Here is a 16,913-nt window from a genome sequence, read left to right on the forward strand (position 1 = left end):
CAGGGGAGAAGGGATTTTAAGTAAAAAAGAAAAAACAAAATTTAAAAAACAGAAATACTTTTGAAAATAATAAAAGAATAATAGACGGAGGAAAAGAAAAGGATAACTGTAAATCGGTTACCCTAGAGAAAAACCTCCGTCCAAAATAACCACCAGATAAGGATTCCCTTGCATGTTTCAGTTGGTGAATTAATTGCATCAGTAGCATGGGTTCTTCTTAGTGTTTGGGTAATTGCCAGGGTCTTGTGGCCTGGTTTTTGGCCTCTGTTGGAAACAGGATGCTGGGCTTGATGGACCCTTGGTCTGACCCAGCATGGCAATTTCTTATGTTCTTAACTAACAATACGGTCCGACTACTTAGGACTGTCCAAGTTCTGCGCTCCTGCCGTAGCAGCTCCGATCCATATTCTCTACACATATCCATAATGTAGGATCCAGTGTAAACCAGTCCTGAGTCCAGTAGTGTCCTGCATAAGTCTGCTCCTAGCTAAAACCCAATCCGGTAAGGCTAGCTGTGCCTTCATAAGGGTGGATCCGGAGTGCATGATGCGGTGCCATATTGACACTGAAACTATTATAACTGAGACTCGATAGAGTAATAGAAGAACATAGTTCAAAGGCCATTCACTCCAGATCATGTGTAGATGGAGATGATGTCTGACCGGTCAGAATGGTTTGTAGGAACTTCTGGGCCTCTTCTGGGACCTTGACATTGTAGATTTTATCCTCCTGCTATATTTTCAGCATTGCTAGGAACTGAAGGGCAAACTTTATCTTTTTTTCAAACAGCTTGGAGCAGATTGGGGAAAACTTCCTGCGCTGTTGCGAGACCTGGGCTGAATAATCTTGAGTAATCCTATCCTAATGTGGTGCCCGTTTTATGTTATCTCCGGGCTTTTCCTATATGCCCGCCAGATTCGTTGTTTGATCACTGAGTTTAAAATTTTTGCAATCGCAATTCTCGACCACAAATCTGAGGTCCACCTGGTCCCCAATCTGTGCACCCTTTCAACTCTGAGTTCACCCCTGAGATCCGCCAGGCCCAAAGCCTCCGGGAACCATTCCTCTAAAAACACCACTAGTCCCTTATTGTCCACCGCTTCTGGCAGCCCCAAGAACCTTAAATTATCTCTCCGCAAGTGATTCTCTAAATCGTCTACCTTTTGTTGACACTCCTGAAGTGCCGCTGCCTGAGCGCTGACTTTATCGGTGTTCTCTGTCAGCCCCTCCTCCAGCCCGACTATTCTCCCTTCTAATAGCTCAATTCTTGGGCCAAGTTCTGTTAATATTGATTTTACCTCTGCCAGCTGTTGTGTAATCCCTGCCAGTTTAGTGTCCACTGTGCTCTCCAGAGTAGATTGTAAAATTTCCACTATGAGCAGAGCTGTTATTGGAGCACCGGCTCACCCGCTCCTGCTGCCATCTTGGGATCTACGGCCTTCCCTTTGTCTTTTTCCTTATCTCGTTTTCCTCTTCTAGAGACCATTGGTTGCGGAGATTTGTTCATGAAGTGGACTATCGACATGAGCCAGTGAGGTTTTGACAACTAGCACACTGTACCACCGTTGCCGAGAGTTGATGCCGGTAGATTTGCATCCGTGGCACCCGGAGCTAAGGGAGAACGTGTCTTCCCTAGCACATCCCACGTGACCCCCTGTGCTTTACTTTCAACATCCAGTTACATCCAGCTTTCAGACAACATAGTTGTCTTCTGACTAGTACACCCTCCTCTCCCTTCCACTGCCCTCCTCTCTTCTTTCTGTTCCTCTCTGCTTGCACATTGCTGCCCTGCTCTTCCACATTCTTCTTCCGATCTTTCTTGACCCTCCTCAACACTCCCAGCCCTAGCCTCTCTTACCCACTTGCTTCCTTGCCAATCACCATCTTCTTTCCTGGTACACCCAAAACACTCTAAAACACTGAGGCAGAAGCAAGACTGACAGCAGATAGAAACACTTGTATAAAGCTTACATTCGTGAAGACAGACACTTCACAATTAAAATAGAAATAATACAAGGAAATCATATGACACAGCAATCAATAACAAAGTTTGAACACATTTTCTTTCCTCTCCACTCTCTTCTTTTGTCCACCTAAATTCTACCTAAGCCAGATCTCACTACTTGCACTTGCATGGATGAGTAGCATGAAAGAGAGCCTTGTATAGGTTTCACTAAGGTTGATAGAGAGGAATCCCAATGAACATGCGCCAGAGAAAAAATTGTGTATTAATGGAGTAATGTGGATTTCTGGACAGCTGCATGATGTATATTATTAGTTAGTACATACAGAAGGTAATTTTTAAACAATCCACAGACTTTAGCCAGAATTTTCAAAGTGGATTTATGCGCATAAATCTGCTTTGAAAACTGATGGATATACATGTAACTGGCACCAACATTTATTTATTTATTTATTTATTTAATTGAGGGTTTTTATATACCGGGGCACATTTGAAACATCACCTCGGTTTACAATGAAACACAACATAGCAACCAGCTTTACATAGAACTAGTCAACTTCAAACTGGGGATGAGACAGAGAAACACTGGGAAGGGAGGGGATCAGGGCGTATAGAACCAAGGGTGTGACAGCAAGGCAAGCATCATTGAAAATGTTCTTAATATATCAGCAAGGCCGATCAGATCTGCCTACAAAGGTTCTCTCCAGGCCCCCCCCAACAAATCCTTGGTGCACAACTCCATCCATAAGCGAGCACTTTTGACAGCGGGCCCACTACATTGGAATTCGCTTCCACCAGATATACGCCAGGAACAATCCCATCTCACCTTCAGAAAGAAACTGAAAACCTGGCTGTTCGCACAAGCTTACCGCTGAATGAACCTCGATCAACTAACATTGACTCTCACCTTCCTACCCTCTACCCTCCCTCCCTCCCCCCTCCCAGTCCCTACCCCCTCCCAGTCCCTACCCTCCCTTCTCCCCCCCCCATGCTTACCTCCCCTTGATCCCTGCTTCCTCAGGAAACAATATGTTAATAATTGCCTATGATATATCTACAGCCGATCTCAGCTACCTTTATATGACTCGCTACTCTTTTGTTTTTATTTAACTGTTTTTAATACTCTCCAGTTGTATTCATTTATATATCTTTCCTGTCTTCCAACTCCCATGTTCTTGCTCTCTGTTTAATGTAACTTTACCTTCTGTATAGTTGTTAATTGATTTCCCCCAGTTACACTGTAAACCGGTACGATAAGACCTGGTCTTGAGCATCGGTATATTAAAAGAATTTAAATAAATAAATAAATAAATAAATATAGGGGGGAATAACAAATTTAAATATGTTACAGGTGCGTGGAATCAAATATATATAAATAGTTGAAATGATGGAGTATATGCACAAAATAACCTGCGCCCTGCGCACTGGCGCGCCTATTTTGCATAGGCCGCCGGCGCGCGCAGAGCCCCGGGACGCGCGTATGTCCCGGGGCTTCGTAAAAGGGGCGTGTCGGGGGCGTTCCGGGAATGACGCAGCGTTTCGGGGGCGGGCCCGGGGGCGTGGTCAAGGCCTCCGGACCAGCCCCCGGGTCGGGTGATCGCGCGCCAGCAGCCCACTGGCACGTGCAGATTTACGTCTGCTTTCAGCAGGCGTAAATCTGCCAACAAAGGTAAGGGGGGGGTTTAGATAGGGCCAGGGGGGTGGGTTAGGGAGGGGAAGGTGGGGGGAGGGTGAAGGAAAGTTCCCTCCGAGGCCGCTTCGAAATCGGAGCGGCCTCGGAGGGAACAGGCAGCGCGCGCTGGGCTTGGCACGCGCAGGTTGCACAAATGTGCACCCCCTTGCACGCGCCGACCCAGGATTTTATAAGATACGCGCGGCTATGCGCGTATCTTATAAAATCCAGCATACTTTTGTTCCTGGTGCGCGAACAAAAGTACGCGATCGCGCAAAATTATAAAATCTACCCCTATGTGTGTAAATTCTGTTCCTATCTCAACTCCACTCCCTGGAATGCCTTTTTGCATTGTGCATAAAAGCATGCATGAAATAGCTTTTACACGTACTTTTGTGCACACACTTTTATGCACACAACTCCTTGGGCAGTTTTCAGAAGGCCATTTACATTCATAAAGCTGTTAATGGGCATATTAAATTACCTTATTGAAATCAGCATGTTGACCTACACTCAACTTTATTGCACTTTATTATACCCACCTCTAAATAAATATTTTGTACCAGAATATTTTTAAATCCCTATTTTTGGATTAATTGACCCTTCAGTGCATATATTTATAGTCAGCTTTATTTAGACAAGGCCTCTTTTCCTTTAAAAAGAAAAGAAACAATACTGATCTTACAGTAGGTAACTTGTACCTTCCCTAGATCAAAGATTCCACATGCAACAATGTACTTATGGCTTGTAAAACTCTGACATTTGACTGTGAGTATAACAATTACAGCAAAAATGAAAGCATAGAATTCAAATGTAGATACTATTCTACAGCTATAGAATATAATTTTTCTGTTTTTTTTTTATTCAGGCAAAACTAATGTAAAAGATGATGAGCTGGAAGCCATGCTAAAAGAAGCCACAGGGCCCATCAATTTTACAATGTTTTTAAACCTATTTGGAGAAAGATTGCATGGTAAGAACATATATTTTTTGTTTAAATAAATCATTATAAATAAGTTCATATTATTGCACAAGTGCATGCCTTAGTCTCCCAATTTTCCCACCTGCATGTCAGACTTCTGTTGCACGCCCCTTCCGCGCTCAGTCCGCGCATGGGCCTGCTTACCTTCCCAACTCCTTTGCATGTCCTGGGTCAGTTCTCACTGACTGAACAGAACTACACAGTCGGGGATCGGGAACTCCTTGCGGTCAAGCTGGCCATCCAAGAGTGGTGCCCCTGGTTGGAAGGGACGCAACACAAATTTACTATCTTCACCGACCATAAAAACCTTGAGCATCTGAAGGAGGCCCATCTCCTGAACCCGAGACAAGCCCGATGGGTGCTGTTCTTTGAGAGATTCAATTTTGAACTGTGCTATCGTCCAGGCTCTAAGAATCTCCACGCAGATGCGCTCTCTAGATCATTCGAGCCAGAAGACATCCCTGATGTCCCAAGAGATATCATTGACCCTGCCTGTGTAACACTTGCAGTGACTACCACGGCCCCTGCCAGGAAAACAGTCGTTCCACAGAGGTTATGTGAATGGGTTCTTAAGTAGGCCCACAATTCTAAGCTAGCAGACCATCAAGACCATACAAGGACCCTCGAGTTGCTGCGGAGACATTATTGGTGACCCAATATGGTTCAAGATTCCTGCAACTACGTTGACTCGTGCACCATCTGTTCCCAACAAAAGCCCCCTACAGGGCGACCATGGGGTCTTCTCCAACCGCTTCCAGCTCCCACTGAACCTTGGTCAAGCATTTCGATGGATTTCATCATGGATCTGCCATCATCACAGAATAATATAGTGATTTGGGTCATCATTGACTGTTTTTCCAAAATGGGTCACTTTATTCCCCTGCATGGCCTTCCATTAGCTCCAGAGTTGGCCAAGTTGTTCCTCAAGCACGTCTTTCGTCTTCATGGCCTTCCTAAAGAAATCATATCGGACAGAGGACCACAATTCGCTGCAAGGTACTGGCGTTCCTTGTGTAAAAAGTTCAATAAAACCTTGAATTCCACGTCGGCCTATCATCCCCAGGCCAACGGCCAAGCGGAAAGAACCAACTGGGCCATAAAGACTTTCCTTTGCTCGTATGTGAACGATCAGCAGGACAACTGGTCCTATCTACTGCCTTGGGCAGAGTTGTCACATAATACCCCCGTTGCTGCTGCCACCGATGTATCACCGTTCTCCGTGGTGTTTGGCCGACAGCCACGTTTACCACTACCAGTACCTCTCTCCGTCCCGTCGCCAGCTGCCCAGTTTATGGCTCACACCATTCGGCAGGTGTGGAATCAAGTCAAGGAATGCCTCAACCAAGCTGCTGAACGCTTCAAATGCACTTCCGACACCCACAGACGTCCCTCTCAACTCTTCCGTCCTGGCCAGAAGGTGTGGCTAAGCACCCGACATATAAGGTTATGACTTCCCTCACATTACCTGGCACCAAAATTTATTGGCCCATTTCCGGTCCATCGAAGAGTGGGTGCTGTTTTTATACCAGCTACAATTACCTCGTGCGATGGGCATCCATAACACAGGTACCGGGTCAGCTTCTCCTGTGGCTGCAGCTAGCTTCTCGAGGCCTCGACATCCTGCAGCGGCGGTCGCTGGGCCTTTCTCAGCGCACCAGGCCTCAGGGCGAGGCTCGGCATCCTCCGTGGCATTGGCCCTGCCCCTAGGTGCGCACGCACGGACTGCCCGGTCCCTTATAGGGCTAGGGGCGGGTCCTAGCTCCGCGGCATGCCCTGATTGAGCACTGTATATCAGGAAGTTCCTGCCTTCACTTCCTTGCCTTGGCAATCGGGTCGACACCGTGTGTGTACTAGTTTGCCTCAGTGTCTCATTGCTTGTTCCAGTCTTGTTCCCGCGCCCTCCTGTTCCAGCATCCTTCTGTTCCAGCGTCTGTCTGTTCCTGCGTTCCCTCAGGTAGTACCTCATGGACTGACTCTCTGGTACTGACCTCTGCCTGTTCTTGACTACACTGATCGCTGCTTGCATACTGACCTCTGCCTGTTCTTGACTACATTGATCTCTGCCCGGATTCTGACCTTCCCCTGCCTCCTTGACCACGTCTGATCTCTGGAACCTGAACCCTGCTTTGGCTGACTACTCTCGGACTGACCTTTGGAACTTGACCCCTGCTTTGGCTGACTACTCTCGGACTGACCTCTGGAACGTGACCTCTGCTATCACTGACCACTCTCCTTGAGCCTGGCCCTACTCCTGTCATCACAGACACTGTTCTGGCCTTCCTTGATTCCCCAAGTCTCCAGTTCTGACATCAACCGCGCACCCTTGATCCTGGTGGGCACACTTCTATACTTCCTATTCGGGAGTCCCTGCGAGGCCCACCTAAGTCCAAGCGGCCCGGGTCCCAAAGGGATCCACCCGGGGGGACCTCGGGCTTCCAGTGGTGAAGTTCCAGCTGGCCTCTGTCTCCTCCTGTGCTCCGCCTCCTGGTGGCATTTGCTTCCTGGGTCCGACCAGGAAGCACCTCCTCACTGTCTCAGGACAAGGGTCCACCTCCAGGCGCAACAACTTCTAACAGGAATACTATGGTAATTGAGCCCCAGCCACTGGCATGTAACTCCACAACTGTTTAAATGCTGTATTAGAGTTTTGTCTTTTAAAAGGTTTTAGATTACAATTACTAATGCAAAGAGGTCCATAGACACAAAATGAGAGAAACTCTGGCAAATCAGGCCAAAAATATTAAGCATGTGCATTAGTTTAAAACTAAATGGAAAAATGAAACAAATAGTGGCAAATTTTTTCTTTCATAGGGCCCCAAAAACAAATTGAGGGGCTCCCACAAATTAAATCCTATTTGCTTCATTCATTTGAAATTTAATAATTTTTATAAGCCATTATAGTCATAGAAATCGTAGGGAGAGCCACAGATGTACAGTTAGAAATTGATATAAATTTTAGAGCAGGCAGTCCAGGAGATCTAGGTAGGACGGACAAAAAGGAGACAAAAAGGATGACTTAATACAGCAAAACAATTTCCCAATTATACCTATTTTCGCGCATCAGGTACAGTGACCCTGATCTTGATAACTGAACATGTTGGAGAGCATCAACCTGGAACAGCAGGTTGTGATCCTGTAGCAAGGACCTGCTCTCCAGGTGATGCATTGTCCTCTTGCACAGATGATGTGTCTCCAAGAGTTATTGCCCAGGAGTGAAGGGTTAGGTTTGCCCAGGGTTACCGCCTAGGCGTGAAGGGTTAGGTTGGCTGACATAGTTGGTGATTTGATAACACAGGGAGGCAATACTTGCTCTTGGCTGACCGTCCCTTCCCCCCAAAAATACAAGACCTAAATTTTGGCAAAAACAGGCCGCAGTTTATTACCCTGAACCCGAGCCCTTGCAATCATATAACAACTCTTAACCTTAATAACATACCCCCCCTTTCCCTCCTTCCTTCCCCTTTTCCTTCATCACCTCGTCCCAGTGATGAAGCGCCAACTCTCCCCCTCTTCCACGCCTACCCCACCTCTCCCCAGTGAGAGCAAGCTCTGGCCTTGAACTTAGCCCCTCAGCTCTCAGGCTTTCCCATGCAGCAGCCCCCCTAACTACACAAGATACTCTCCCCCTCACTCCATCTTACCAGTGCATTCCAATATAAATTGGGCTCAGGTTTCCACCTCCACTGCAACAATACAACAATGCCCCAAACAACAACCCCCCATTGCCCCAACAAACAACCCGTCCCACCCAGACAACCATAACCTCAAGGGAGGGCGGAAGGGACGACTCGCCAAGCGCACCTCTATTGCGGGCAGCCTGGTAATTGTGGCAGGCTGATCTGCCACATCACCAACCTGCTGTTCCTATCCAATTGGGAAAACCTGAATTCAAGTTCCCGCTCCTCTCAGCCGTTACCCGCCCCCCCCCCTACTCTCACTTCATCCTGCCTCCTCCTCCCACATTCTCCTGCCCCCACCCACTCCCCCATTCTAACTCTGTCCTCCTTCGCATGCTTTTTCCCGTGTTACTACCGACAGCACAGGACTAGCCTGCACCGTCAGTCTTTAACATAGGGAGGCAATACTTGCACTTGGCTGACCATCCCTTCCTCCCAAAAATACAAGACACAAATTTTGGCGTTACAAACAGGCTGCAGTTTATTACCCTGAACCCGAGCCCTTACAATCGTATAACAACTCTTAACCTTAATAACATACCCCCCTTTCCTTCCTTCCTTCCTTCCTTCCCCTTTTACTTCATCACCTCGTCCCAGTGATGAAGCGCCAATCCTCCCCCTCTTTCACGCCTACCCCGCCTCTCCCCAGCGAGAGCAAGCTCTGGCCTTGAACTTAGTCCCTCAGCTCACAGGCCATCCCATGCAGCAGCTCCCCCAACTACATGAGATACTCCCCCCCCCCCCACTCCAACTTACCAGGGCATTCCAATATAAATTGGGCTTGGGTTTCCGCCACAAACAAGATGACTTGCATCGCCTTGTTCCCCCACTGCGGCCCCTTAACATCTACGGATCTCTTTCTCTTACCCGTCCTGCAAGGCGTTATTAAACAGGTCTATACCCACTTCCGACAAATGCATCCCGTCGCCGCAGAATAAACTTGCTGCTACTTCCCATGCCCACTGGTGCCTAACCCAGAATCCCCCTTCCCACCCCATCCACATCCCCATTTGCCTGTTAATCTTTTTGACTCCTCGATTCCACAGGGTCTCCTCCTTATTCTTCAAATGGACTATGATGTCCGACCTACCCACCCGCACCCAGGGCCATCGGATCATGACTTGAGCTAGATCTTTTTTCATACATGTGATCAGGTCCCGACAGGATTTCGACCTGATATCATTACTCCCGAGGTGTATCAGAAGAATTCTTGGAACCCCGCACATCTCCTCCCGCTCGTGCAGGAAGGGCAAGAGTTCGTCCCAACCCATTCCCCGCTTGCTAAACCACCCCACCTGCCAATCCAAGCTCTCCAGATCAAGGTGTTCGCTGTATGGCCGATTCAGCACTCTTTTCTGTGCCCTATGAATGTATGAGTGGCCCACGATCCAAGCACACTCTGCAGTTCTCCGTACCCCTAAGCGCTCTGCAATAAAAGATAGAATGTTAGTGATCCACTCCTGTACTCTCGTGACTCCTCCCCCCTTCCCACCCCCACGGTATACTTCCTAAGATCTGATATAGGCCCGGAATGCATTAGACTTCCATTGCATAATTCCTTTAATCCTGTCATCCGAGATACCGGCTTCTACCGCTGATGTCGTAGCCCCGATCCTGAAAGAATGTGAGCTATTCTCCTTTGCATCCCAACCTACCCTAGCAATGACCAAACTTAATACTCTGGCAAATTGGAATCTGGTCAACGGCACACCATCCTTGTGCACCAAAAAGGACCCTACCCCAACTGGGCGATACCCCACGAATTCCTGCGTTGCCCTGACCGGGCATACCATTGCGCTCTGTGTGGGGAGGAGTGTAATAAACCTCTCTCTCCCTCTCTGATCTTTTTTGATTTTGGCATGAACAACGTCACTGAATCCCTGTACACTTGTACGTACTGCATCTGTAACCCTACCTCATCCTTGCTGGTCTTAGACTTCGCCACCAGCTCGCTTATCCACATAGCTTAGAAAAATACCAAGGAAAAAGCCACATGAAATAACAAAACCTCATACCGAGACCAACACACTGAGACTAAGTGCTTCATCAAATATATCAACTCCTTGTACCGTATGGGCCTCCTTGCAATGGTAAACCATCCCCTTCCTCTCTGCCACCTCCCAGCACATCATGCCTCACTCGGAAACTGCCCATCGGGTTCCCCCCAACCCCTCAACTTGTGGAAAAAAGAAAATCCCTTGACCTGAACCCTCACCTTTGCTAACAAATAACCCTCTCATTTTGCCCACAATATAAACTGTACCACACTGCTATCCTGCACAGGTCCGCCTGTCCATCCTGCCCTTTGAAGAAAACTAATGACTGCATTACTTCCCTTAATGTAAGCCGTCCACGTGGCTGGGGCAACCGAATGCTGGATTAAGGTCCATTCTTCATCCGCCCCAGATTCCATAAGTATTCCGGGAATGGTTCTGCCTCTGTCATCGCCCTCGGGGCAAGCTGTTGAAAAATCTTCCATTAAAAACGAGAAAGCACGTGAGCGATTACGTTCTGCACTCCCGGGACATGCTTAGCACAAACGCTAACATTCGCACCCAAAGACAACCAAATCATCTTCCTTAACTCAGATACTCGCAAGCAATGCATCGACAAACGATTGATCACCTGCACTACTCCCAAATTGTCACACCAAAAGACAATCCTACTGTTTTCCAACTGTTCCCCCCAAATTACTAAATCTACCACTATGGGGAATAACTCTAAGAAGGTAATGTTTCTTGTCACCCTGCTGATGACCCACTCCTCGGGCCACGATTGAGCGCACCATTGGCCCTGAAAATTTATATTTATATTTAAAAAAAAATAAATTCCAGTTCATTCTGTAAAAGTCATGATGTTAAGCATATTATATCTATAATACTATCTTATATAACTATTATTTGTACTTAGCTAGTTATCCAATTAAGCTGTTATACTGTATCAGGTTATCAAAAGGCTTGCCTTAGATCACTCGTTATATGTAAACCGATGTGATATGGCAAATCGAATGTCGGTATAGAAAAATAAATAAATAAATATGCCAAAACCAGTGGATCCCGCAGCATCCGTGAATAGCTCTATATCCTGGTTCCAAAGTTCACTTTACGGGATCACCAACACGCCATTAAAGGAGTCCAAAAAGCCCTCCCAAACTCATAATTCTTCCTTGATCCTACGCGTAACTTGAATAAAATTATGCACCGCCTTAACCCCAGCAGTGGCCGCCGATGGCCACCTAATGAAAGCTCTCCCCATAGATATTACTCTACAGGCAAAGTTCAGCAACCCAATCAACGATTGCATTTTAATCAAAGTCACCTTGTTCACCTACCAAACCTCAATCACCAACTTGTGCAACTCCCTGACTATTTCCTGCGGCAACCATGAGACCATCTTCACTGTATCCAATTCTATACCTAGAAAGGTTAACTGGGTAGTCGGCCCCTCCGTTTTTTCTGATGCAATGGGTACCCCCAACTGAACCGCGACCTCCAAAAATTCCTCCAACAATCTCCAGCATTCTTGGGACTCCCCCTTTCCAATGAACATAAAATCATCAACTGTTGACTTCCCCTGTACTGCTCCATAACCCATTGCAAAAAGATTTTGAAAGCCTTGAAGAATGCACACGATATAGCGCAACCCATTGGCAAATAATGATCTACGAAATAACTACCTTCAAAAGAGAAACCCAACAACGGCACTCTACTAGGATGGACTGGCAACAGTCAAAGCCGATTCAATATCCACCTTTGCCATCAAGGCTCTACACCCAGCTGTCCTCAACATCGCCAATGCATCATCAAAGGAGGCATACTTCACTGAACAGCAATCCTTGGGAATAAAATCGTTAACCAACGCACCCTTCAGGTAGAATAAAATAAGCCTAAATGTTCCTGGTACCTTCTTGGGGATAACCGCCAAAGGAGACAAGTGCATCTGCCGAAAAGGGGGTTCTTGGTAAGGCCCAGTGATCCTGCCCAAGCTCAACTCGGCTTCCAATTTATTCCATGCCACCTCGACCAGCTGGGTGGCGGACTTCGCATTATGCACCCTCCCCCCGCTCCCTGGCCCCGTATATGGTATCTTAAAGCCCTCCCTGAAACCGTAATAAAGAAATGTTGCCGCCCCTCTGTCCGGATAGTGGTGCAACCACCTTTTCAACTGTGCGAACACTACCGGGGAATATGCTTTCTCTAAAATGACCTCACTGGGGGTGCTCCCAAGCTGCTGGGCACACTTGAACGCAGGATGTGCACCATTGCACGCGGAGCAGGCATGCCGGAACTTGCAATCCAGGAAAAAACAAGTGGCTTTATTAAATCTCCAACACACATCAGTGCCCCCAACTGCCCCTTTTGCCCCCCCCCCCCCCCCACTACTCGTAATATTGATTCCTGTTCCCCGAAAGGAACTTATGTTACCAGTTCCAGTGCCTGTGCTGCCTACGCTAAATGCTCCTGCTGCCCTACCCTCGACCCTCTTGGAATTCACCGCACCCTTGTTAGTCATTTGGGTCTTGGGGCACAAGTTGATATTCTGTATGCTCCAAGACATATGTCGATTCCCCGCCATCTTATCCCTGAACTTTTTGTCGTAGTTGAGCCACGCCCAACCCTCATAATCCTTGAAAGCACCTAGTATACTATCCCCGTACGCTAATAACGCCCCATATTGCGAAGGCTGATAATGTCCCACCACACTGGCAAACCGCAAAAACCCCCTCATCCAGTTTAAGATATTCTTGGACCCTTTTGGACCCTCTCCACTCACTCTTTTCTTCTTCTTACCTTTTCTTCCTCTCTTTTCGACCCCCTCTTCTTCCCTCAAGCAATTTAAAAATATTCACATATTTCCTTTTCCTAATCCTCTATCTCAACTTCTTAGGAACCCCTTCCCACAACTCCGTCAAGGATGCTAACGCCGGGTGTCCCATGTCCTGGCTAGGCCCTACCCCCCATCCCTCGTAGACAAACTAGAATCAGAACTCAAATCCGCAAGATATCCCTCTTCCTCTTACTTCCCCGTTTTACCCCCTTCAGTGACTGCCCTGTGGCCAACTTACTCTCTTCTCTCCTCGCAAGGCCTCCATCTAGCCCCCCTCTCTCTTCTCTGTCACCAGCCAGAGCTCGCTGCCCACCTCCGATGAGGGTCTGGACGGGCGTCTGTTCTCACCAGGCTTCCTGCTGGGACGTAGCCGAATACTCCATACCTCCAGTACCTGAGGCAAAAAAGGCACTGGCCGCAGTACCCATCCTATGCCCAAACCCCCGCGGAGTGCCTGACCCCTCACCCTCACTGCTGAAAGCCTGCCTAAATGCCACCTGGAGACCACCTGCCCTCCCCTCCCTCTTGTTATCTCCTGCTAATGCAGCATCCCTTTTTTCCTCCCTGAATCAAACAGGCCAACCCCCAGATCCCCCAGAGCCTACGGGGCTAGGCTACACTTCCTCCGTAAACACCCCACTCGGCCGTCCGCCCTCCCCCACCTGGTGAAAATAATGAGGCCACCTATTACACTCACCACTGGTCTGCAGCTCTGTACTCTCAGGCCTCTCGCTGCCGCCAACTTCCCTCCCACTGACTCCGCTGGTGCCGCTACTCCTACTTCGTCCCTTCCTGGATGCGAAGCTCATGGCGCCAAAGCCAGCAATACTCCCGGATCTCCTTCCGCCTCCTCCAAAGCTGACCTCACGCTGGTCCGTGCGACCTCTCCCAGGTCGCGGGGCAGACACCCTGGCCGAGCCGCCACGTACTGCTGGGGCCTTACTTCTAGCCTGTCCTCACTTGGGGCTGGATTCCTCTCTGGCTCCACGCGCTCTGCCTGACAGGATTCCCCCTGGCCCGATCAGCGGCGGGGGCAGCGCAGGGGGGAGCCTGGGGGAGGGCAAGAACTCTCTCCTGGACGCATTGAGGGACAAGTCCAATGGGAGCCCCAGGGGCACAGGCTCCATTCGCAGGGATGTCAGAAGCGATATCACCGGCCCGACCTAAGGGCCACTTTCCCCAGAACTATTGGCCGAAGATGAAAGGCCTGAAGGGCTTAAGGGGCCTGTAGTTGCTGTCTCTCCCCCTTCTGGGCGAAATCTCACCACCACTGTCACATGCCTACCTCCTGCCATGTGAGGAGCCTGATGCGGCACAAGCCTGGTGCCCCGCTCACATCCTCTCCTCATCGTACCCACCTCTTCGCTAAATTTTTGACATGAGGGAGTCCCCTTTTTCTTTGTATTATTTTTCTCTCTTTTTTTTTTTTAAATGAACCCGACAATGAATGTTAACTCAAAAATCCCCAGCTCAACTCGCCAAGCGCACCTCTACCGCGGGCAGCCTTGGTAATTGTGGCAAACTGATCTGCCACGTCACCAACCTGCTGTTCCTATCCAATTGGGGAACCGGAATTCAAGTTCCCGCTCCTCTCAGCCATTACCTGCCCATCTCCCGCACTCTCACTTCATCCTGCCGCCTCCTCCCACATTCTGCTACCCCCACCCCTTCCCCCATTCCAACTCTGTCCTCCTTCGCGCGCTTTTTCCCATGTTACTACCGACAGCACAGTAGACGTAGACGAACTAGAATCAGAACTCAAATCCGCAAGATATCCCTCTTCCTCTTACTTCCCCATTTTCCCCCCTTCAATGACTGCCCCATAGCCAACTTACTCTCTTCTCTCCTTGCAAGTCCTCCTGTAAGAAACTGGGGAACCTTTTCGGGAAGAGGGAGACTTTTCCAAGGTGGAACCAGGCTGCTGGTGCTAATCTTTGAAAAGGAGATTGAGCAGCTTTTAAACTAGAACAAAGGGGAAAGCAAACAGTCACTCAGCAGTGCATGATTTGGAGGGAAGTATCCTCGAAGTATACTAATGAAGCATGAGAGTTAGGGCATTCCAACCGAGAGGTTACAATAATGGCAAAAGTAGTCCATGTTCCTAAAAGCAAAGAATCACCTGAGCTAAAAGACTCCATATTATCCCTGTCAACTGAAAAGCAGTCTGTTAGTACAAAAAAAAATTACACACTTTGAAATGTCTGTATGCCAATGTCAGAAGTCTAAGAACTAAGATGGTAGAGTTAGAGTGTATAGCAGTGAATGATGAGATAGACTTAATTTGCATCTCAGAGACATCGTAGAAGAGGATAACCAATGGGATAGTGCTATATCAGGGTATAAATTATATCGTAATGATAGGAAAGAGCAACTTGTGGAGGGGTGGCAGTTTATATCCAGGAGACCATAGAGTCCAACAGGATAAGGATCCTGAAAGAGAGTAACAGCCGAATTTTAAATCAGCTACGTGGGTAAAAATTAGCACTTACATGTGTGGTGAGGCCATGTACGCGCAGCGCACATTTTCAAAATGGCTCGGCCACGTGCATATGTGGCAATATGCGCACAAGTGCCAGGCCCTGAGAAAGGGGCGGGCCAGAGGTGAGTTCTGGGTGGGTAGGGACGAGGCGGGATGGAGGCTGGCCGGGACAGCAGCCATTAGCCACTGTCCTGGGGAAGTGCGTGCTGGCAGTTGGCCAGCACGCACAAACTACTTCTGCTCCAGGGGAACAGTAAGTAGTAAAACAAAAAAAATGTAAGTGCTGGGACGGGTTTAAGGGTTGGAGAGGAGAGGGGAAGAGGGAGGAGTTTCGGTAGTGGGCTACGGAAGTTCCCTCTGTCTGCTTCTTAATTGGAGTGGACTAGGAAAGAACTGGGAAAGGGCCGATTGCATTACTGCGTGTGAATTGCAAAAATGTACCCCCCTGCATGCGCCACCCGTGCATGGGCATGTGGATTGTAAAATCTGGTGCACATGTGTGTGGCCACCCAATTTTGTAACATGCGTGCGCTGGCATGCGCACGCTATAAAATCAGCGCGTCTATGTGCACGCACGCGCATTTTTAAAATCTACCCCTATAAGCACAATAGATTCTTTATGGGTGGAAATCCAATGTTTGTTGGGGAAGAGAATAGCTATAAGAGTATACTACCATCTACCTGGCCAAAATGATGGGACAGATGATAAAATGCTAACAGAAATTAGGGATGCTAACCAAATTGGTAGTGCAGAAATTGTGAGAGATTTCAATTACCTTAATATTGACTGGGTAAATGAAATATCAGGGAATGCTAAATAAAGTTCCTGGATAGAATAATGACTGCTTTATGAAGCATCATTCAGCAACTGATGAGAGAGGGAGCTATTTTAGACTTAATTATTAGTGGTGAGCAGGATTTGATGATAGAGGTAACTGTGGTGAGGCTGCTTAGCAGTAGTGATCATAACATGATCAAATTTGAATTAATGACTGGAAGGGGGACAATAAGTAAATCCACAGATCTATCTTTCAAAAGGGAAATTTTGATAAAATGAGAAAAATAGAAAAAATTGAAAGGAGCAGCTACAAAGGTTGAGTGCACAACAGGCATGGATAATGTTAAAAAAATACCATTTTAGATAAGCAATCTGTTCTAGTCGTGGATCCCTGGGCCGAGGGGGAGCTGGTGCCACCTCCCACAGGTCCCCTCCATTGGCTGGTGAGGCCAGAAAGGAGTAGAGAGAGTGCTGTAACTTCACCACTACCAGCCAACGTTCCCCTCAGATTGAGCCCTTGGGTACCGGGGCTGGC

The 16,913-nt window shown here is 48.0% G+C and overlaps 1 protein-coding gene and 1 long non-coding RNA gene across 2 annotated transcripts in view; one reads left to right on the forward strand and one right to left on the reverse strand.

The window, feature by feature from the left end:
* The window catches only part of MYL5 (myosin light chain 5), a 185,486-nt gene that overhangs the window by 62,983 nt on the left and 105,590 nt on the right, over positions 1–16,913 (forward strand). The window contains exon 4 of the mRNA XM_029602476.1: positions 4,504–4,608. Within this exon, the coding sequence (XP_029458336.1) occupies positions 4,504–4,608 (105 nt within the window). The remainder of the gene's footprint in view (positions 1–4,503; positions 4,609–16,913) is intronic.
* LOC115092029 overlaps positions 1–16,913 on the reverse strand; it is a 138,088-nt gene that overhangs the window by 62,926 nt on the left and 58,249 nt on the right. The gene's annotated exons all lie outside the window — the stretch shown is intronic.

The sequence above is a fragment of the Rhinatrema bivittatum genome, chromosome 1, assembly GCF_901001135.1.
Source record: "Rhinatrema bivittatum chromosome 1, aRhiBiv1.1, whole genome shotgun sequence".
NCBI lineage: Eukaryota > Metazoa > Chordata > Amphibia > Gymnophiona > Rhinatrematidae > Rhinatrema > Rhinatrema bivittatum.